The sequence below is a fragment of the Coffea arabica genome, chromosome 1c (assembly GCF_036785885.1).
Source record: "Coffea arabica cultivar ET-39 chromosome 1c, Coffea Arabica ET-39 HiFi, whole genome shotgun sequence".
In the NCBI taxonomy this organism is placed as follows: domain Eukaryota; kingdom Viridiplantae; phylum Streptophyta; class Magnoliopsida; order Gentianales; family Rubiaceae; genus Coffea; species Coffea arabica.
In genome coordinates this window covers 1,082,421-1,105,341 of record NC_092310.1, presented here as the reverse complement: position 1 = coordinate 1,105,341, position 22,921 = coordinate 1,082,421, and the positions used below count along the sequence as shown (strand labels likewise).

The following is a 22,921-nucleotide window of genomic DNA, read 5'->3' as shown; positions in this document are numbered from 1 at the left end:
TTGTGCAATGAAAAATCTTTGGAGCACTTGTAAGAAGTATTTGAAGTTCAACTGCAAATGAATCAAACAGCTCGCGAGCAGCTCGAATCTGAGCTTGAACTGATCAAGTCAAACTCGTGCTCAAAGATATTCAAGTCGTTAACTCGCGAGCTAACTAGATTATATAAATATATATATATATATATATATATATATATATATATATTATTTTGAAAAATTATTATTTTATTCATTTTTTAAAATAAAATAATGTTTTTTTTTTAAGTTTGAGCTTGACTCGAATTTTAGTTGAGTTCGAATTCGAACTTTACATTTTGAACTCGTCAAACTTCGAGCTCGAATTCAAGTTTCATAAAACTAAGTTGAGACTCGATTCGATTAGACCAAACCTCGACTCGATTCGATTCGTTTGCACCCTTAATTCAAAGCGCTGCAAAATCTCACGCCAAAAAAATAATAAATAAAATAAAAACCATTGCGCAAACAAAAATATCAATATGTGAGTTTGTTAACACCATTGAAATATATTCAATATACTGAAAAGAAGTATAATTGGAAATTCACCTAACAACTAAGATGTAGCCATTAGATTGTCCTCAAGCTCAATCTCAAATTAGAGAGAGAACAAAATCATCTATGTCCATCATCTGTAAAGTAATCTTGGCAGCTTCTCTCTCCCTTTTCAATAATTCAGACTCTTCCTCTATCTACTCCGCATCTATCACTCGTGCTGCCTCTTCTTCCTCTTTTGAAAAAGAAAGGAAAAAAATTATATAAAAAGAAAAGAATTAATGTTTAGATTTTCAGTGTAGTAGTTTTTTTTTTTAATACGAGTGGGATTGGAATGCATGCTACATGTGCAAATGAAAATTTTTAAATTTGAGTAAATATTATTTAACACGCATCTATAGTTCTAATTTAATAAGATTCTTAAACTAAGAATGCAGAAAAGAAAATGAAGGAATAACATAAAAAGAAATCAAAAAAATTATAGATTTCCTTTTTTTGAAAGAGAATATGAACAGTTTGTCATGCCCTTTTAAGCCACCGAGTCTGGTGATGGAAAAAGTTTTCTGGCAAATGGTATTTAAGGGGAAAAAATAAAAGGACTAAATAGAAAAAAAAATCAGGGACTAGAGAAAAAGGAGAAAGGAAAGTGTCAAAAATAGCAAAAGAAAGTAAAAAGGAAAACAAAGAATTTATGTACAAAAGAAAATTAAAAAAAACAACAAGAAAAGTGAAGTTTTTCTTTTTTTAAAGAAAGTTTGAAATTTTGGTCATATTCACCAACATTGTCGCATTTGAAGGTTGAAGGAAGTGAAATAAAAAAGTACTTCTGGGGGTTGGAAAAAAAAATAGAAGCATTAAACAGGATAAAATAAAATATCATTTTTTATTTATTAAGAAAAAAATAATTTACAGAAAAAAAAGAGTTGAGGGACTAAACGAGCTATTTGTCAATTTTTTTTCTACCCAAATTGGTTGATTTGCTGTCACTTGTACTATTGACTATAAATTAAATTTGTAGGAACTAAATGTATTCGCAACGAAACTTTGTGGATGAAATTTTTCCAACCACTAAATATTGGAGAGGAAAAGTATCATTTTCCCTTTCAAACTATTTTTCCTGATCGTATAAATTAAGTTGAATAAATATTATAATTGATTGATTAATACATATGATAATTCTCTACAAGTGTGCTTAATATGAATATTCTTTAAAATTAGTTCTTTTAGTCTTACAAGAAAATTTTCCTAAGTATTCAAGTCAATGTCTGTTCAAGATGAACAAATCATATAAATGAGCACGATAATTTATGATTTTAGCTTCAGATATTCTTTTTAACCCTCCCATCCCTTTTTACACCATTTCTACTTCCAGTTATCAAACCCAGTCGTCGAACCATAAACCTGATTTTAACTTCAAATAATTCACTCATTTTGATGTAAATGAAAATATAAATTACTCCAATAATTAATAGGGTAATTAATGGGTTTGAAATCTGGATTTTAAATTGAATTGAGTGAATTGAAATTGGTTTCATCCAAAATTTTGGATAATTAATCAAGGGTTACATCTTCCTTTCTTTTTCAATATTTAATAGCTTAAATAGAACACGGCAATATCAAACTAAGAAGGTTAAGCAGTCACTTAGAAGGTAGAATTAACTTTGAACTTCCAAGCTGCAATTTGGCAAGTTCTGAGATGATTTTGGAAAGAAAAAGTCCAGAAATGCGCTGAGTTACACGGACAAGAAACAGGTAATGAAAAGAGGTCGATCTATATGTTTAGGTGCTATTGATTGGAATATTTATCACCCGCAAGCAGGAATTATTTGCACAGACAGGAAACAGGAAATGAATGCTTGGTATTCCAGCTAGCTAAAATATGCAAATATAATTACATATCATAGGTTTTGCCAAAGAAGTTTGAAATTCAAGTTCTGAGTTATCTTTGTATAATTATCTGAAGTAATTAGGTCCTCTACTCCCAGACGATTACCATATATTTGATTCTTTTGCGCTAATCCCAGATGCTACTTTGTAAAGTTGGATTGAGCCTGCGAATTTCAAACTGATTAGTTGCAACTAATGCATCATTTTACTGAGGTCAGAAAGTAAACATCTGGAAGCAAGAAATATCAAAGGCCGTCTCTTCAAGAAAAGGTCTTACCAGTTACTTGGTCCGTCAACACCTTGTATCACTGTACCACTTTGTGGGAAATGTATAGCATATAGGGTAAACAAGGAAATATTTACGTGAACCCTGATGTCCTAAATGACCAAATCAGTCTTGCCGTACGTGCAAGAGGAAAGAAAATGTGAAGTAGCAGGTAGTTGTTGCTGAATCATTCGTTGGTTGACTTGTACAAAAATAGATTAGGAAGACAAAGTGGCATTTTTCTAATCGTTGAGACATGAAAACATAATGACTGGTTCAACCAAAGATAGCTATAAATAGGAATCTTTACCACATATTCATCCACAATCTGAGAAGAAACAACTTTTCATCTTTCGAACTAGCTGATATAGTTTGATACTTCCTTTCTGATAACCATGGCTTTTCGCTTCCACATAGCTGCAGCCATCTTGGCACTTGTTTTTACAATTGTCCATGCTTCTGATCCAAGTCCATTGCAGGATTTTTGTGTCGCAGTTCCTGATGCCAATGCTGGCGGTAAACTATATTGTTTTTAAAATTTTCATGACTGTCTTAATTGGTGCCATTATATTACTTTTAAAAAAAAAAACACTAATATTCCAGTTAATGTGTGACATACTAACTTTTTTTTTTTTTTTTTGTCTTGGCTAATGCAGTATTTGTCAATGGAAAGATATGCAAGGATCCAAAGCTTGTGGAAGCCAAAGATTTCTTCTTTCCAGGGCTTAAGGAGCCTGGAAGCACATCAAATCCGCTCGGATCGAATGTAACAGCAGTTAATGTCAACCAGATTCCAGGACTCAACACTTTAGGTGTTTCCTTAGCACGCATCGATTTTGCACCTTATGGTTTGAACCCTCCCCACACTCACCCCCGTGCTACCGAGATCCTCGTAGTTTTAGAGGGCACTCTTCTTGTGGGTTTCGTTACTTCGAATCCAGGCATGAACATGAAGAATAAGCTCTTCACCAAGGTTTTGAATCCAGGAGATGTGTTTGTGTTCCCTGAAGGCCTCATTCATTTTCAGTTCAATAAGGGACATTCCAATGCTGTTGCTTTTGCTGGTCTAAGCAGCCAGAATCCTGGAGTCATCACCATTGCTAATGCTGTTTTCGGATCAAAGCCTCCCATTTCTCGTGATGTTCTCACTAAAGCATTCCAGGTTGACAAGAATGTCGTCAAATATCTTCAGTCACAATTTTGGAGGGATAACCACTACTACCCATAATATGGGTAAAACCCTCCAAAGGAGCTTCAGGGTGCATAAATAATTGGATCCCTAGTTTACACATTGATCTCCTGACTAAATTACTCCAAATCATACATTATTTTGGAACCTTTGTTAGTGCACTAATTCTATGAACAATAATACATTGCATTTTCCGTGTTTCGCAATTTTTTTCTTAATATTTGTACCTGAATTATAATCAATTTGTGAAGAACATTTGTTTTTTCTTTTACCCTTGCATACAGGAAAGATGAACCCTGTTAGACTAAAGGAATGCATCTCCACGGACTGGATGAACTTTCTCTACCATACTTTAAATTTTAATTGTTCAATATAAAACCTTTGGAGCTCTTGTAACAAGTGTTCAAAGTGTTTCAAAATCTCACCCTTTGAAAAAAAATGGAAAGAAAAAAAAAAGTTTGCAAAGCCCAAAACATCTAAAATGTTGGGTGTACAGGGTAATCTAACCCTCATATAATTAGATGGAAAAAATAGAAATGTCTAAAAAAATAATACAATACTTGTCCAAATTAAACAAGAGCCTACAGTCGACCACTCTAGAAACTCATCAACAAAATACATGATTAAAATATTACATAATTTATGCACATAACATAACTAAAATACTGAATATTCTAAACATTTTGTTTCCTTTTCTCCATTTCTTAAAACTACCAAGCCATTTTTCAACGACAGTAGGTTGCTCCACAACCAAACAGGATAGGTCAATAAAAAAAAAAGTAAGTAGAGCAAATAAACAGATATAGATATTATGAGCAAGGAAAAGTAATTTTGAATAGAGGAAAAGTACCAAGAGTAGTGGAGTGAATGGAATTAGTGACAATGAATGTAACATTTGAAAAATGTAACAGAGAGTTAAGATTAACTGGTTTAATTCATAAGTCAAAAAGAAAATATAAATGTGCAATGGATCTCCTAACTTAATTTGCAAGTAAATGATTAAATAGTTAGAGATTGAATTTTTACCCTAACCAATCATATACACATATATAGGTAGGTTCAAATGACCATTTTTTTTAAAAAATTAAAAACAATATTCCAACCTATTTATGTCAACTATATTCGGATAACACAACCATTTTCAAAATTTCAGGTAAGTTACCCTATATTTTGATTTGGACCAATTTGGGGTATCTCAATTACTCACATTTTCAGCTTTTCTTGAACACATTTAGTCTCGGCAGCTTCCCTCTCTTTCTCACTCTCCCTCTCTTTCTTTATCTTCTATGTGTCTCTCATTCGTGTTACTCTTCATCCTCCTCTTTTATAAAAGAGAAAAGGAAGAAATTATAGAGAAATAATAATTAATCTTTTCTATATTATTAGTGTAGCAATTTTTTTACACAAGCAAACTGGAACACATGCCATATGTGCAAATGAAAGAATTTGAAATTTGAATAAAGATTATTTGGCATACATCTACACTAGCTAGTGTAATAAAATTGCTACACTAACAATACAAAAAAGATTAATTCAAAAAATAGCAAAAAATAGTTGAAAATAGTTTTTAAAAAAAAGGGAAAAAGAATATTTAAAAAGAAATGACAAAAAAGAAAAGATTTTTTTTCTAAAGAATAGTCGAACCTTTTGTCATGCTTTTAAAGCTACCTAATTTGAAGGTGAAAAAAGTTTTTCTGCAAAGGAAGTTTTGGTGCTTAAAAAAATAGTAAAAGTGCTAAATGCAAAAAAAAGAATGGGGACTAGAGCAAAACAAGAAATTATGTTAAGAAAGGAAAATAGTTGAACAAAGTAAAAACTAAAAATAAAAATAATATTAAAACAAAAGAAAACAAAAGAAAAGAGAAGAAAGTTTGCCAAGGAGGCTTTAATGTAGTGTTAAGATTTAAACCGTATTAATTAGCCCTAGGTTCAAAACATCTCCCCCCCCCCCCGGTTTCTTAAATCTTACCCTTCCTTTGCCAAAAAATTAAAGAATTTTTTGTTGAGGAGAAAGTTGAAATTCTGATCAAAACTTTTTAACGCTGCTGGGTGGTGGAAGTGAAATAAGAACTATGTTTAGTGTTATAAAAAATGTAAAAAGACTAAGTGAGACAAAATAAAAGACCATGGACTAAAGATACTTTACATAAAATGTAAAAGGACTAAATGAGTTATTTGCAAAAAACTTCCCATCCAAATTGGTTGATTTGCTCTAATAAATTGGTAGCAAATTGAAATTATAGGGACTAAATGTGCTTTCAATGAAACACTAGGGATGGAAATTTTACAACTCGTTAACATTGGGGGACAAGAAGTGTCATTTTTTTTTTCATTTGAACTATTATTTTAATCATATATGAGTAACTAAGTTTGATAAATACTATAATTGATATATTGATACATGTGCTAATTCTCTACAACGTTGGTTAATGAATATTCATAAAAACTTAATTCATTATCTCAATTTTTACATGAAAATTGTTATGCCTTGTATAATAAATCCATTAGTGCTATGTTTTGGCGGTATTCTCATATCATAGGATAGTTGGAGAAGTTACAGCTCAACCGACTAGAGTAGCAAGTAGTTATTCTGTTACAGGAAGTGACTAGAAGCTTGATAAATAAGCTTCTCCCATGTATTACGGATTCATTCTGGAAGATGAAATCAATAAGCCTTTCTCATGCTCCCTAATTTCTGACTTTTCTCTCTTCCCTAAACCCCACCTCAATTCTTTTCTTCATTTCTGGAATCGGGTCATAACATTTGGTATCAGAGCTACTGATCCTCGGATTCAGTAGCTTTTGATTGCCCATCATGGCCGAAGGTACAAGATTCAAAGCTCTGGAGGAACAGATCAAACGTCAAGAGAACAAACTGCAGGAATTCATTGAAGATTCTCTTTTGAATAGGAAGCAGACTGATGAACGACTGGAGACTATCACTGCAGAATTGAAGACCCTAGTAGCAACTGTGTCTACTCAATATGGCAATCTCATGCGAACCATCAATGGAGATAAGGGAATTTTGGGTCCCGGCAGTAACGCAGAGAAGTCTCCAAATCGATCGGGTAATCGGAACGTAATTTGGTTGGACGAGCCTCATCAAGAACGTGGAGTAAGGAAGAATTTTCACGCCCCTGTTCCTAAGGTGGAATTTCCTCTGTTCAGAGGGGGAAATCCCCGAGAATGGCTGAGGAAATGTATCAAATATTTTCATATATATCATGTGGCAGAGGAACAATGGTTCGATGTGATAGAAATGCATTTAGAGGATAAGGCAGATATATGGTTTCAAGGGTTCAAGATGGGTCTAAGTAAGCTTTCTTGGCCTGAGTTTGAAGAAGCACTCATAAAGAGATTTGGAGAAGTGGGACAAGATGATGCAGTAGAAGAGTTCAGTAAATTGCAGCAAACCTCCACCATTTTAACGTATCAGGAGAAATTCGAAGAGCTCAAGGCTAGAGTTTTGATCAAGACCCCAGGACTTACAGAACCTTTCTTTATCTCTTGCTTCTTGAGTGGGTTATCTGAAGAGCTCAAGATATCCGTCAAAATGCACAAGAACTTTGTTAGATGCCTTTGAGACAGCGAGAATGCAGGAAAAGACCTTTGAATTATTCACCAAGAAACAGAAGATGGCTCCCAAGAGCTTCGCTCTGCCTTCACCTAGAGTTAATCATGCTCTCGAAGGAGCCGAGAGTAGTAAAAGAGGGGGATCTCTATGTTCCAGAAAATATCCCCATCAGAATTGCAGTACAGAAAGGCCAATAATTTGTACTTCAAATGTGGGGATAGATATGGGCCCGGGCATGTATGTAGTAGGAAGGGGATCCACATGTTACTCGTTGATGATGAAGACAAAGGGAAATTGGAGGAATCAATCTTGACCGAAGGGGAAGTGATAGAATATAGTGGGCCAGTAGTCATAAAGATGTAGAATTTTCCATCCACTCTATGACTGGTGAACTGCTGCAGGGCACTATCAAACTGAAGGGGAAATTTAATGGGAAACCGCTCTCAATATTTTTGGATGGAGGAAGTTCTCACACTTTTGTTAAAGCTTCAGTGTTCGAGGAAAATCCTCAATTAGTAGTACCAAGGAAACTGTTCGCAGTCAAGGTGGCTAATGGGCAGGTGCTACAGTGTAATAGCTGGGTTCCACGGATGACCTGGGAAATGCAAGGGCATACATTCACTCATGATGCATATGTGCTTGCAATTGAGCCGTACGATATGGTATTGGGGGTCGATTGGATGAGAGAGCACAGTCCTGTAACTTTTGATTTCAAGCATCTACAATTCTCCTTTAATCAAGGAGGGCAGGAAGTGAAGCTACAAGGAGATTTGAGAGAGACAGACATCAAACTGAGGAAGGGAAAAACTGTCCAAAAGTTTCTGAGACGGAAGAAGAAAGAAACTCTCCCGCAGGCCCTGTGTTCTAGCAGTTGATACTCCTGAGGTAACATCTCACACTGATGACTCCATAAGTGCACTCTTGGCTGATTATACTGATGTGTTTGGAGAACCTTCCACCTTACCCCCTGTTAGACAATTAGATCACAAGATACCCCTTAAGCCAGATTCTAAACCTTTCAAGTTGATTCCTTATAGATATTCCCATACTCATAAGAATGAAATTGAAAAACAAGTTCAGGAAATGCTAGTTAATGGCATTATTCAGCTTAGTCATAGCCCTTTCGCTTCACCTGTCTTGCTAGTTAAAAAAAAGATGAAACCTGGAGGTTTTGTATTGATTATAGACAGTTAAATGAAATCACCATTAAGGACAAATTTCCCATCCCTATCATTGATGATCTCTTGGACGAGCTCCATGGTTCCAAAGTATTTTCCAAAATTGATCTCAGATCTAGTTATCACCAGATCAGAATGCATCCCCATGATATACCCAAAACAGCCTTTCGAACTCACACTGGATTGTTTGAATTCCTTGTTATGCCATTTGGGCTTACTAATGCCCCGACAACCTTTCAAGCACTCATGAATTCAATTTTTAGCCCTTTCCTCAGAAAATTCGTATTAGTCTTCTTTGATGATATTTTAGTATATAGCCCAGATTTGACTACCTATCTTATTCACCTTAAACAAGTTCTGGACACTCTCAGATATCATAAACTTTATGCCAAACTCTCCAAATGCACTTTTGGTCAGCCACAGGTTGAGTACTTGGGACACATCGTCACCAAGGATGGAGTAGTAACTGATCCTACAAAGGTAGAGAGCATGGTATCCTGGCCACGACCTGATTCTGTCAAAGCATTAAGGGGTTTTCTTGGGTTGACCGGGTATTATCGAAGGTTTGTTAAGGGCTATGGGTTGATAGCTAAACCTTTGACTGATTTGTTAAAGAAAGATTCCTTTGAGTGGAGTACCGAAGCTAAGAATGCTTTCTGCCAGTTGAAATGTGCCATGAGTTCTACCCCTGTATTAGCATTACCGGATTTTACTAAACCTTTCATCCTAGAGACTGATGCCAGCCAAAAAGCTCTAGGAGCTGTGTTGATGCAACAAGGAAGACCAATAGCATATATGAGTCAGGTACTAGCAAATAAAAATCTTGGGATGTGAATATATGAGAAGGAGTTGCTGTCCCTAATTGTTGCAGTGACCAAATGGAGGCATTATTTGATGGGAGCACATTTTATCATTAAGACGGACCATGAAAGTCTCAAATATGTGCTAGACCAGAGAATCACTACTCCCTTACAACAAAAATGGCTCTCTAAACTGATGGGAATGGATTATGAGATTCAGTACAGGAGGGGAAGGGAAAATATTGTTGCTGATGCCTTGTCAAGAAGGGGTGAAAATGAGCAAATTGAATTGAATGCAATATCAGTAGTGAGGCCTGCATGGCTCCAGGAAGTTACTCAGAGCTACAATGGAGATGCTAATGCTAAGGAACTATTGCTAAATCTGTCCACTAATGGAGTCTCTTCGACAGATTATACTTATGATCATGGTATCATCAAGTTCAAGGGTAGAATTTTTGTGGGGAATGCTACTGATCTGAGGAGGAAGCTGATGGAATGCATGCATGATTCTCCAGTTGGTGGTCATTCCGGTAATAGTGGCACCTATCATAGAATGAAGCTGTATTTTTACTGGCCAGGAATGAAAAGAGATGTGGAACAAATGGTGCAGGCCTGTGATACTTGTAAAAGGAGTAAAGCAGAGTCAGGAAAATATCTGGGACTACTACATCCCTTACTAATACCTGAACAAGCGTGGCAGCATATTTCCCTGGATTTTATAGAAGGACTTCCCAAATCTAAGGGGCATGACCATGGTTCGAAGTCTCGGCCGAGACCGAGACGACTCGGCCGAGTCGTCACCGTCTCGGCCCCTACCGATGCGATACCGTGACGAAACGATACCGAAATACTTGACTCGCCGAGAAATCGGCCGAGTCGTCACCGCGACGGATTGACTCGGCCGAGTCACACCGAGTTATCCCGAGTCAAGACGAGAAATCAGCCGAGTCACACCGCGACGGATTGACTTGGCTATTTCTTTTGCTATTTTTTAATTATTTTTATTTAGCCTACTTTTTTATATTATTAACAATTTTTAGAAGATTAAATACTTTAAAATTTGCGTCTCACCGAAACCGCGACTGATATGCCGAGACCGATGTGGAACGTTCCGGGCCGTGCCCGTGACCGCGACCGTGACTTTAAACCATGGGCATGACACCATTCTGGTGGTCATTGACAGATTCTCCAAATATGGACATTTCATATCCCTTACTAGCAATTACACAGCTCAAGATGTAGCTCAGCTCTTCTTTGATCATGTTTACAGATTACATGGCCTACCTCTTAGCATAGTCTCAGATAGAGACAAGGTTTTTACCAGTGCTTTTTGGCAGGACTTATTCTCAAAAGTGGGTACCGAGTTATGCTTATCATCTGCTTACCATCCACAATCTGATGGACAGACAGAAAGATTGAATAGGTGCTTAGAGACCTATCTAAGGTGCATGACCTTCCAGCAGCCCACCAAATGGAGACAATGGTTGACTGCAGCTGAGTGGTGGTATAACACCAATTACCACTCGGCTTTACAGATGACTCCTTTCATGGCTCTTTATGGTTATCCTCCCCCTCAAATTAGCTTGTTGCCATCTGCAGAAAACCCCTCAATTGCTGCAAATTGGGTGAAGGAAAGACAAGATTGGGATAGACTGTTGAAGGAAAATCTGGAGGTAGCTCAGAATAGGATGAAGCAGAATGCAGATAAGCATAGGGTGGAGAGAAGTTTTGAAGTAGGAGATAAGGTGTACTTGTAGCTTCAACCATATAGACAAAGCTCTATAGCACTTAGAAGAAATCTGAAGCTTTCATCCAAATACTATAGGCCTTTTAAAATTTTACAGAAGATTGGACCGGCAGCTTACAAACTGGAGTTACCGGCAGATGCTCTCATTCATCCGGTATTCCATGTATCTATGTTGAAAAGGACTGCTAAGGGTGTATCCGTGAGTGGTAGTTTGCCTCAAGTTATGGATGATGGCACTGTGAAGGTGGCCCCTCAAGCCATCTTGGATAGAAGAATGATAAAGAGGGGAAACTCTGCAATCACTCAAGTACTGGTGCATTGGGTGAACATGCCTCCTGCAGAAGCAACATGGGAAGATTGGACGGTGCTCAAGGGACAATTCCCAGATTTTAATCCTAGGGAGTAGGGGATAGGATTCTTAAGGGGGGGCAATGTTATGCCTTGTATAATAAATCCATTAGTGCTATGTTTTGGCAATATTCTGATATCATAGGATAGTTGGAGAAGTTACAGCTCAACCGACTAGAGTAGCAAGTAGTTATTCTGTTATAGGAAGTGACTAGAAGCTTGATAAATAAGCTTCTCCCGTGTACTACGGATTCATTCTGGAAGATGAAATCAATAAGCCTTTCTCATTCTCCCTAATTTCTGACTTTAATCTCTTCCCTAAACCCCCACCTCAATTCTTTTCTTCATTTCTGGAATTGGGTCATAACAAAAATTTCCCCAAATTTTCCTGGAATTCTTTTCCTGTCAATTTGGCACCTGTTATCATATTTTCGTTTTACTCCCTGAAATATACGTAAATTAAGAAAAATGAGTAGAATCCAGTAATTAATCCACATCAAGTCAGGTAATAGGGAAAATAATAATAAAATAAATAGATAAATTGCAGTCTATCAAAAACTTAATTCATTATCTCAATTTTTACAAGAAATTTTCCCCAAATTTTCAAGCCAAGGTCTGTTCAAGGAATACATCATACAAATGATTAAGATAGTTTCTAATTTTAACTTTAACTATTCAAATCTACGAAGTAAACGAAAATATCAAAACACTGCTATGAACTTTGATTGGGTAAATATACGAGCATGGTGTAAAATCTGGTATTGAATTGAAATTTTTTTTTTGTCGCACGAGAACCACCATGAAGGAAGCCACAGAATGTGGCTACAAACACAGGTGTAAAATCTGGTATTGAATTGAAATAAATTTGTTTGTAGCATGGGAACCACCGTCGGACAAAGCCACATATAGTGGCTGGTAGTGACGGGTGGGAGGCAAGGTTTGATTCCTTTATCCCCAAGAGGCTGTTGGCCGGTATTGAATTGAATGAGTAAATGAAAATCCGTTTCATCTATATTTGTAAAATCGAAAATTTGGAAAACTAATCAAGGGTTACATCTATATTTTCTTCAACATTTAACAGCTTAAATAAAATATGGCAATAATAAACCAAGGTGATTTAAAAAGCAATCACTAGACGTTAGAACTTACCGATCTGCATATACGCAAGTCTAGAGTAGATTTTGAAAACATAAAAAGAAAGAAAAAGTCCATCCACTTTCTAAGTTACGTACACAGACAAGAAACAGGAAATGAAAAGGTCCATTTACACGCTATCTTACTGAAAATGACAAAGTCGAAAGTAGTGGTTGCAGAAACTTTCGTCGGTTGAATTGTGCAAAAATAGTACACATAGACAATGTGGCATTTTTTAATCTTTAAGATAAGAAAATATAATGACCAGTTCAACGTACCAAAAGTGGCTATAAATAGGCATCTTTCCCACATGTCCTTCCACCACCAGAGAAGAAACAAGTTACCATCCTTCTAATTAGTTCACATAGTTTGATACCTCTTTTGTGATAACCATGGCAGTTCGGATCCATATTGCTGCAGCCATCTTGGCACTTGTTTTTACAGTTGTCCATGCATCTGATCCAAGTCCACTGCAGGATTTTTGTGTGGCAGTTCCTGATGCCAATGCCGGAGGTAAACTAGATTACTTCAAAAATTTCTTGACTCTTGTATATTATACTTGAATTCTAACTATGTTTGACAAACTAACTAAGTTGAATCATGGCTAATGCAGTATTTGTCAATGGAAAGATATGCAAGGATCCAAAGCTTGTGAAACCCGAAGATTTCTTCTTTCCAGGGCTTAACAAACCTGGAAGCACAGCAAATCCACTCGGGTCCAATGTAACAGCAGTAAATGTCAACCAAATTCCAGGGCTCAACACTTTAGGTGTTTCCTTAGCACGCATCGATTTTGCGCCTTATGGTTTGAACCCTCCCCACATTCACCCTCGTGCTACCGAGGTCCTCTTTGTTTTGGAGGGTACTCTAGTTGTTGGTTTTGTTACTTCGAATCCGGGCATGAACATGAAGAATAAGCTCTTCACCAAGGTTTTGAATCCAGGAGATGTGTTTGTGTTCCCCCAAGGCCTCATTCATTTCCAATTCAACCAAGGACATTCAAATGCTGTTGCTTTTGCTGGTTTAGGCAGCCAGAATCCAGGAGTCATCACCATTGCTAATGCTGTATTCGGATCAGATCCTCCAATTTCTCCTGATGTTCTTACCAAAGCATTCCAGGTTGGAAACAATGTCATCAAAAAACTTCAGTCCCAATTTTGGTGGGATAACAACTACCCGTAGTATGGGTAACTCTTGAAACCAAAGGAGATTCGGGGTGCAACAGTAATCTGTTGAAGCATAAATAATTGGGTCATTTCCACTTTGATCTCCATATGGAATGACTCCAAAATCCAGCATTATTTCGGCCCCTTTGTTACTACAACGGTTCTACATAGATTAATACATTGGCATTTCCCACCTTACAGGAAAATGCAATTTATAAATCACTACCTCTTTTCTTAATTTTTTTGTACCCTGTGATATAATCAATATATGAACCACATTTGTCTTCTTTTATTTTTGGATTCTAGAAAGATGAATTTTGTCTGATTAAAAGAACGCATCTCCACAGATTGGATGAATTCTTCTTACCATAGTTTCATTGTGCAATGAAAAACCTTTGGAGCACTTGTAAGAAGTATTTGAAGTACGACTGCAAATGAATCAAACAGCTCGCGAGCAGCTCGAATCCGAGCTTGACTCGAGCTTGAACTGATCAAGTCAAACTCGAGCTTAAAGATATTCAACTTGTTAACTCGCGAGCCAACAAGATTATATATATATATATATATATATATTATTCTGAAAAATTATTATTTTATTCATTTTTTAAAATAAAATAATTTTTTTTTTTTAAGTTTGAGCTTGACTCGAATTTTAGTCGAGTTCGAACTCGAACTTTACATTTTGAACTCGTCAAACTCGAGCTCGAATTCAAATTTCATAAAACTAAGTTGAGACTCGATTCGATTAGATCAAAACTCGACTCGATTCGATTCGTTTGCACCCTTAATTCAAAGCGCTGCAAAATCTCACACCAAAAAAATAATAAATAATAAAAACCATTGCGAAAACAAAAATATCAATATGTGAGTTTGTTAACACCATTGAAATGTATTCAATATACTGAAAAGAAGTATAATTGGAAATTCACCTAACAACTAAGATGTAGCCATTAGATTGTCCTCAAGCTCAATCTCAAATTAGAGAGAGAACAAAATCATCTATGTCCATCTGTAAAGTAATCTTGGCAGCTTCTCTCTCCCTTTTCAATAATTCAGACTCTTCCTTTATCTACTCTGCATCTATCACTCGTGCTGCCTCTTCTTCCTCTTTTGAAAAAGAAAAGGAAAAAAATTATATAAAAAGAAAAGAAATAATGTTTAGATTTTCAATGTAGTAGTTTTTTTTTTAATACGAGTGGGATTGGAATGCATGCTACATGTGCAAATGAAAATTTTGAAATTTGAGTAAATATTATTTAACACGCATCTATAGTTCTAATTTAATAAGATTCTTAAACTAAAAATGCAAAAAAGAAAATGAAGGAATAACATAAAAAGAAATAAAAAAATTATAGATTTCCTTTTTTTGAAAAAGAATATGAACAGTTTGTCATGCCCTTTTAAGCCACCGAGTCTGGTGATGGAAAAAGTTTTATGGCAAATGGTATTTAAGGGGAAAAAATAAAAGGACTAAATAGAAAAAAAAAATCAGGGACCAGACAAAAAGAAGAAAGGAAAGTGTCAAAAATAGCAAAAGAAAGTAAAAAGGAAAACAAAGAATTTATGTACAAAAGAAAATAAAAAAACTACAAGAAAAGTGAAGTTTTTCTTTTTTTAAAGAAAGGTTGAAATTTTGGTCATGCTCATCAACATTGTCGCATTTGAAGGTTGAAGGAAGTGAAATCAAAAAGTACTTCTGGGGTTGGAAAAAAAATAGAAGCATTAAACAGGATAAAATAAAATATCATTTTTTATTTATTAAGAAAAAAAGATAATTTACAAAAAAAAAAAAGAGTTGAGGGACTAAACGAGCTATTTGTCAATTTTTTTTCCACCCAAATTGGTTGATTTGCTCTCACTTGTACTATTGATTATAAATTAAATTTGTAGGAACTAAATGTATTCGCAATGAAACTTTGTGGGTGAAATTTTTCCAAGCACTAAATATTGGAGAGGAAAAGTATCATTTTCCCTTTCAAACTATTTTTCCTGATCGTATAAATTAAGTTTAATAAATATTATAATCGATAGATTAATACATATGATAATTCTCTACAAGTGTGCTTAATATGAATATTCTTTAAAATTAGTTCTTTTAGTCTTACAAGAAAATTTTCCTAAGTATTCAAGACAATGTCTGTTCAAGATGAACAAATCATATAAATGAGCAGGATAATTTATGATTTTAGCTTCAAATATTCTTTTTAACCCTCCCATCCCTTTTTACACCATTTCTGCTCCCCAGTTATCAAACCTAGTTGTCGAACCATAAACCTGATTTTAACTTCAAATAATTCACTCATTTTGATGTAAATGAAAATATAAATTACTCCAATAATTAATAGGGTAATTAATGGGTTTGAAATCTGGATTTTAAATTGAATTGAGTGAATTGAAATTGGTTTCATCCAAAATTTTGGATAATTAATCAAGGGTTACATCTTCCTTTCTTTTCCAATATTTAATAGCTTAAATAGAACACGGCAATATCAAACTAAGAAGGTTAAGCAGTCACTTAGAAGGTAGAATTAACTTTGAACTTCCAAGCTGCAATTTGGCAAGTTCTGAGATGATTTTGGAAAGAAAAAGTCCAGAAATGCGCTGAGTTACACAGACAAGAAACAGGTAATGAAAAGGGGTCTATATATTTAGGTGCTATTGATTGGAATATTTATCACCCGCTAGCAGGAATTATTTGCACAGACAGGAAATAGGAAATGAATGCTTGGTATTCCAGCTAGCTAAAATATGCACATATAATTACATATCATAGGTTTTGCCAAAGAAGTTTGCAATTCAAGTTCTAAGCCATCTTTGTATAATTATGTGAAGTAACTAGGTCCTTTACTCCCAGACGATTTCCATATATTTGATTCTTTCGTGCTAATCCCAGATGCTACTTTGTAAAGCTGGATTGAGTCTGCGAATTTCAAACTGATTAGTTGCAACTAATGCATCGTTTTACTGAGGTAAGAAAGTAAACATCTGGAAGCAAGAAATATCAAAGGCCATCTCTTCAAGAAAAGGTCTTACCAGTTACTTGGTCCGTCAACACCTTGTATCAGTATACCACTTCGTGGGAATGTCCTAAATGACCGAATCAGTCTTTCTATACTTGCAAGAGGAAAGAAAATGAGAAGTCACAGGTAGTTGTTGCAGAATCATTCGTTGGTTGAGTTGTACAAAAATAGATTAGGAAGACAATGTGGCATTTTTCTAATCGTTGAGATAGGAAAACATAATGACTGGTTCAACCAAAGATAGCTATAAATAGGAATCTTTACCACATATTCATCCACAATCTGAGAAGAAACAACTTTTCATCTTTCTAACTAGCTCGTATAGTTTGATACTTCCTCTCTGATAAGCATGGCTTTTCGCTTGCACATAGCTGCAGCCATCTTGGCACTTGTTTTTACAATTGTCCATGCATCTGATCCAAGTCCATTGCAGGATTTTTGTGTCGCAGTTCCTGATACCAATGCTGGCGGTAAACTATATTGTTTTTAAAATTTTCATGACTGTCTTAATTGGTGCCATTATATTACTTATCAAAAGAAAAAACACTAATATACCAGTTAATGTGTGACATACTAACTTTTTTTTTTTATCTTGGCTAATGCAGTATTTGTCAATGGAAAGATATGCAAGGATCCAAAGCTTGTGAAACCCGAAGATTTCTTCTTTCCAGGGCTTAACAAGCCTGGAAGCACAGCAAATCCACTCGGGTCCAATGTAACAGCAGTTAATGTGAACCAGATTCCAGGACTCAACACTTTAGGTGTTTCCTTAGCACGCCTCGACTTTGCACCTTATGGTTTGAACCCTCCCCACACTCACCCTCGTGCTACCGAGATCCTTGTTGTTTTAGAGGGAACTCTTCTTGTTGGCTTCGTTACTTCGAATCCAGGCATGAACATGAAGAATAAGCTCTTCACCAAGGTTTTGAATCCAGGAGATGTGTTTGTGTTCCCTGAAGGCCTCATTCATTTTCAGTTCAACCAAGGACAGACCAATGCTGTTGCTTTTGCTGCTCTAAGCAGCCAGAATCCAGGAGTCATCACCATTGCTAATGCTGTTTTTGGATCAAACCCTCCCATTTCTCCTGATGTTCTCACCAAAGCATTCCAGGTTGACAAGAAAGTCATCAAATATCTTCAGTCACAATTTTGGTGGGATAACCACTACTAGCTAATACCCTCTAAAGGAGCTTCAGGATGCATAAATAATTGGGTCCTTAATTTACACTTTGATCTCCTTAATTTTTAAATTATACATTATTTGGGACCCCTTTGTTAGTACAATCGTTGTATGAAGAATAATATATTGGCATTTTCCGTGGTATAGGAAAATTCAATTTATGGTCACTACAGTTTTTCCTCTATGTTTTGTACCCAGATTTATAATCAATATGTGAAGAACATTTATTTTTCTTTTACTCCTGGATACAGGAAAGATGAACTTTGTTAGATTAAAGGAATGTGCATGCATCTCCAAGAAAAGGATGAACTCTCTGTACCACTCTTTAAATTTTAATTGTTCGATATAAAACCTTTGGAGCTCTTGTAATAAGTATTCAAAGTGCTGGAAAATCTTTATAAAAAAAAAAAGTGCTGGAAAATCTCGCCTTTGAAGGAAAAAGGAAACAAAAAGCCTTGCAAAATCCAAAATATATGAAATGTTGGGTATAGAGGGTAACCTAACCCTCTTGTACTTAGATGGAAAAGACAAAATTAAGTTAACTAAGAAAATAATACAATACTTATCCAAATTAAATAAGATCCTACAGTCCATAACTCTATAAACTCACCAACAAAACACATGACTAAAACGTTACATAATCAATAAACATCACATAACTCAAATGCTGAATATTCTAAACATTTTTGTCCTTGCCTCCATTTCTTAAAACTATCAAACCATTTTTCAACGATAATAGGTTGCTCGACAACCAAAAATGACAGCTCAAAAAATTTTGGATAGAGGAAAAGTAACAAAAGTAGTGGAGTGAGATGTAACAAAAGTAGTGGAGTGAGATATAACAGAGAGTTAAGATTAACTAGTTAATTGATAAGTTAAAAAGAAAGAATAAATCTTTCCTACACTAACGGTGTATACACTATAATCGTTAGATTCATGATATATGTGCAAAAGTTGAATTTCAAATTCAAATTTTGCATAGTTGTCATTTATCCAACGCTAGTAGTGTATACACTGTCAGTGTAGATTAGATTAATCCAAAAAGAAAATATAAATGTGTAATAGATCTCCTAACTTAATTTACAAGTAAATGACTAAATGGTTAAAGATTGAGGTTTGAGTATTGGTTACCCTAACCAACCATACACATGCGCGAAGATTCGGATAATTGTGGTTTTTAAAAGTAAAAAAAAATTATATTCTAACATATTTATGTCAACTTGGTTCGAATAATCTAACCATTTTCAAAATTTCAAGTAAGTTACCCTATTTTTCAATTTGGACTAATTCGGGTATCTGGATTACCCGACATTTTTAGCTTTTCTTGAACACCCCTAGCTCTTGCAGCTTCCCTCTCTTTCCTGTGCTCCCTGTCTTTCTTTGTCTACTCTGCATCTTTCTTTCGAGTTGCTTCTCCTCTTTTCTAGACAAGAAAAGGAAGAAATTATTTTTAAAAAATAGTAATGAATCTTCTCTACATTATTAGTATAGCAATATTTTGCATGAGCATATTGGATACCTGCCATGTGCGCAAATGAAAGAATCTGAAATTTGAATAAAGATTGTTTGGCATACATCTACACTAACTAGTGTAATAAAGTTCATACACTAACAATGTACTATGTAGGAAAGATTAATTCTAAAAAAACACAAGGACGTTTTTTCTTTCCTTTTTAAGAATATTTAAACCCTTTGTCATGCCTTTTGAAGCTACCTAATTTGCTGGTGGAAAATTTTTTTTGACTAAGCAAGTTTTGGTGTTTAAAAAAAAGTATAGGCACTAAATGAAAGAACAAAGATGAGGGATTAGAGGAAAACAATAAATTATATATAAAAAAGGAAAATAGTTGAAAATAGTTGAAGAAAGCAAAAAAAGAAAAGGAAGAAATTAAATAAAAAACAAAACAAAACAAACAGAAAGAAAGTTTGTTGAGGAGATTTTAGTCTACTGATTAAGGTTTAGACTTTAGAAATTAATCCTAGGTTCAAACCCCCCCCCCCCCATTCTTCTTTCCCACTGTTTAAATCCCACTCCCCCCTTTACCAAGAAAGTAAAGAACTTTTTCTTGAAGAGAAATCCGAAATTTTGGTCATACCCTTTGAATGCCCCTGGGTGGTGGAAGGAAGGGAAATAAGAACTACTTTTAGTGTTAGACAAAAAACAATACCACTTGAGATAAAATTAAAGATCAAGGACAAAAGACACTTTATGTAAAAAGTCAAAGGATTCAATGAGCAATTTGCAAAAAAGAAAAAAAAAATTGCCCATCCAAATTGGTCGTAAATTGAACTCATAGGGACTAAATGTGTTTTCAATGAAACTTTATGAACGGAAATTGTCCAACCCCATAATATTGGGGACAAAAAGTGTCAATTTGAACTATTTTTTTATCATATAAAGTACTTAGTTTAGTAAATACTATAATTGATATATTGCTACATATGATAATTCTCTACAAGTCTAGTGGACGAATATCCATAATTAATTCTTTATGAAATCTGATTGGGTAAATATACAAAAATGATGGGTGTAAAATCTGGTATTAAATTGAATGAGTAAATGAAAATTGGTTTCATCCAAAATTTGGTAAACTAATCAAGCGTTACATCATTATTTTCTTCAACATTTAATAGCTTAAATAAAATATGGCAATAATAAACCAAGGTGATTTTAAAAGCAGTCATTAGAAGTCAGAACTTACCAATCTGCATATACGCAAGTCCAGAGTAGATTTTGAAAACATAAAAAGAAAGAAAAAGTCCATTCTCTTTCTAAGTTACGTACACAGACAAGAAACAGGAAATGAAAAAGTCCATTTACACGCTATTAATCAGTCTTACTGAAAATGACGAAGTCGAAAGTAGTGGTTGCAGATTCTTTCGCCGGTTGAATTGTGCAAAAATAGTACACATAGACAATGTGGCATTTTTTAATCTTCAAGAAGAGAAAATATAATGACCAGTTCAACGTACCAAAAGTGGCTATAAATAGGCATCTTTCCCACATATCCTTCCACCACCAGCGAAGAAACAAGTTACCATCCTTCTAATTAGCTCATATAGTTAGATACTTCCTTAATCTGATAACCATGGCAGTTCGCGTCCATATAGCTGCAGCCATCTTGACACTTGTTTTTGCAGTTGTCCATGCATCTGATCCAAGTCCATTGCAGGATTTCTGTGTTGCAGTTCCTGATGCCAATGCCGGAGGTAAACTCTCTATTACCATGAAAAATCTCATGACTGTCTTATTTAACAGTATTACAATGTTATGCTTCGCTAAGGTACTAGTTAATACGAGGCATGCTAACTTTTTTTGATCTTGGCTAATGCAGTATTTGTCAATGGAAAGATATGCAAGGATCCAAAGCTCGTTAAACCCGAAGATTTCTTCTTTCCAGGGCTTAACAAGCCTGGAAGCACAGCAAATCCACTCGGGTCCAATGTAACAGCAGTTAATGTGAACCAGATTCCAGGACTCAACACTTTAGGTGTTTCCTTAGCACGTCTCGACTTTGCACCTTATGGTTTGAACCCTCCCCACACTCACCCTCGTGCTACCGAGATCCTTGTTGTTTTAGAGGGCACTCTTCTTGTTGGCTTCGTTACTTCGAATCCAGGCATGAACATGAAGAATAAGCTCTTCACCAAGGTTTTGAATCCAGGAGATGTGTTTGTGTTCCCTGAAGGCCTCATTCATTTTCAGTTCAACCAAGGACAGACCAATGCTGTTGCTTTTGCTGCTCTAAGCAGCCAGAATCCAGGAGTCATCACCATTGCTAATGCTGTTTTTGGATCAAAGCCTCCCATTTCTCGTGATGTTCTCACTAAAGCATTCCAGGTTGACAAGAATGTCATCAAATATCTTCAGTCACAATTTTGGTGGGATAACCACTACTACCCGTAATATGGGTAATACTCTCCACAGGAGCTTCAGGATGCATGAATAATTGGGTCCTTCATTTACACTTCGATCTCCTTACTTAAATCATACATTATTTGGACCCCTTTGTTAGCACAATAGTTCGATGAAGTGTAATAAATTGGCATTTTTTGTGGTACAGGCAAATGCAATTTATGGTCACTACATTTTTTCTTAATTTTGTACCCTAAAGTTATAATCAATATATGAAGTACATTTGTTTTTTCTTTTACATTTGGATACAGGAAAGATGAACTCTGTTAGATTAAAAGAATGCATCATGCATCTCCACGGACTGGATGAACTCTCTATACCATACTTTAAATTTTAATTGTTCAGTAGAAAAACCTTTGGAGCGCTTGTAACAGGTACTCGAAGTGTTGCAAAATCTCGCCCCCTTTGAAGAACAAGAAAAAGCGTTGCTAAATCCTAAGGGATAATTTCAGATACATCTCTTGAAGTTTCTAACAATTGCACTTAAATACCCTCTAAAATTCAAAATTACACTTACCTCCCCTCTGTGATGGATTTGACAACATGGCAGCACCAAAAGCCTCCTAATGACCAACTTACCCTCAAAATGTTGTGACTGATATTATTGCAAAAATGTGAGAAAAAAATTGCCTACAACAACAGTATTTTTTTTATTTGCTTCTTGGCACAAGCATCTGCAAAAGAAAAATTGATTATGTCATTTCTCAAATGTTATCATGAGAAGCAAAATTGATTTATTATTCCTTAACTGCCATAGAGAGGAAGAATGTCAAGAGTTGAAAATAGCATGCATTTTTACACTTTATCTAGCTTATGAGCTACCAAGATAGAGCCATTGCAACATATCCAGCTCTTCTTACATTTAACGGTCAAAAGTGCAGAATTGTATATGTACTCTTTGTTATATTGAGAGGATCCCTACTGCTTTCTATATCTTTTTTCTCTTTTTTAATTAATTTTTATAAGCAACATGGTAAATGTTTCGTTCAAAATATAAAGAGGCTAAA

The 22,921-nt window shown here is 35.3% G+C and overlaps 4 protein-coding genes across 4 annotated transcripts; all 4 read left to right on the top strand.

Annotated features, from left to right (window-relative positions):
- Nucleotides 1–3,031: 3,031 nt before the first annotated feature.
- On the top strand, nucleotides 3,032–4,058 carry LOC113720777 (germin-like protein subfamily 1 member 14). The gene is made up of 2 exons (XM_027245443.2): nucleotides 3,032–3,178; nucleotides 3,319–4,058. The coding sequence occupies exons 1-2, from the start codon at nucleotides 3,058–3,060 to the stop codon at nucleotides 3,888–3,890; spliced, it is 693 nt and encodes a 230-aa protein (XP_027101244.1). The 5' UTR covers nucleotides 3,032–3,057; the 3' UTR covers nucleotides 3,891–4,058.
- An 8,913-nt stretch (nucleotides 4,059–12,971) lies between these two features.
- Nucleotides 12,972–14,090, top strand: LOC113720778 (germin-like protein subfamily 1 member 14). The gene is made up of 2 exons (XM_027245444.2): nucleotides 12,972–13,145; nucleotides 13,246–14,090. The coding sequence occupies exons 1-2, from the start codon at nucleotides 13,025–13,027 to the stop codon at nucleotides 13,812–13,814; spliced, it is 690 nt and encodes a 229-aa protein (XP_027101245.2). The 5' UTR covers nucleotides 12,972–13,024; the 3' UTR covers nucleotides 13,815–14,090.
- A 3,058-nt stretch (nucleotides 14,091–17,148) lies between these two features.
- LOC113720769 (germin-like protein subfamily 1 member 14) lies at nucleotides 17,149–18,158 on the top strand. Its single transcript, XM_027245435.2, has 2 exons — nucleotides 17,149–17,288; nucleotides 17,424–18,158. Exons 1-2 carry the CDS (start codon nucleotides 17,168–17,170, stop codon nucleotides 17,987–17,989), a joined length of 687 nt encoding a protein of 228 aa, XP_027101236.2. The 5' UTR covers nucleotides 17,149–17,167; the 3' UTR covers nucleotides 17,990–18,158.
- A 2,929-nt stretch (nucleotides 18,159–21,087) lies between these two features.
- LOC113720759 (germin-like protein subfamily 1 member 14) lies at nucleotides 21,088–22,066 on the top strand. The gene is made up of 2 exons (XM_072083292.1): nucleotides 21,088–21,208; nucleotides 21,319–22,066. Exons 1-2 carry the CDS (start codon nucleotides 21,088–21,090, stop codon nucleotides 21,903–21,905), a joined length of 708 nt encoding a protein of 235 aa, XP_071939393.1. The 3' UTR covers nucleotides 21,906–22,066.
- The last annotated feature ends 855 nt before the right edge of the window (nucleotides 22,067–22,921 follow it).

What these genes read in the sequence shown, in the direction of transcription:
- LOC113720777 (XM_027245443.2), top strand. Translation starts at nt 3,058, where the DNA reads ATGGCTTTTCGCTTCCACATAGCTGCAGCCATCTTGGCACTTGTTTTT. An exon ending in TCCTGATGCCAATGCTGGCG is followed by an intron (nt 3,179 to 3,318) that starts GTAAACTATATT and finishes TGGCTAATGCAG; the next exon opens with TATTTGTCAATGGAAAGATA.
- LOC113720778 (XM_027245444.2), top strand. Translation starts at nt 13,025, where the DNA reads ATGGCAGTTCGGATCCATATTGCTGCAGCCATCTTGGCACTTGTTTTT. An exon ending in TCCTGATGCCAATGCCGGAG is followed by an intron (nt 13,146 to 13,245) that starts GTAAACTAGATT and finishes TGGCTAATGCAG; the next exon opens with TATTTGTCAATGGAAAGATA.
- LOC113720769 (XM_027245435.2), top strand. Translation starts at nt 17,168, where the DNA reads ATGGCTTTTCGCTTGCACATAGCTGCAGCCATCTTGGCACTTGTTTTT. An exon ending in TCCTGATACCAATGCTGGCG is followed by an intron (nt 17,289 to 17,423) that starts GTAAACTATATT and finishes TGGCTAATGCAG; the next exon opens with TATTTGTCAATGGAAAGATA.
- LOC113720759 (XM_072083292.1), top strand. Translation starts at nt 21,088, where the DNA reads ATGGCAGTTCGCGTCCATATAGCTGCAGCCATCTTGACACTTGTTTTT. An exon ending in TCCTGATGCCAATGCCGGAG is followed by an intron (nt 21,209 to 21,318) that starts GTAAACTCTCTA and finishes AACTTTTTTTGA; the next exon opens with TCTTGGCTAATGCAGTATTT.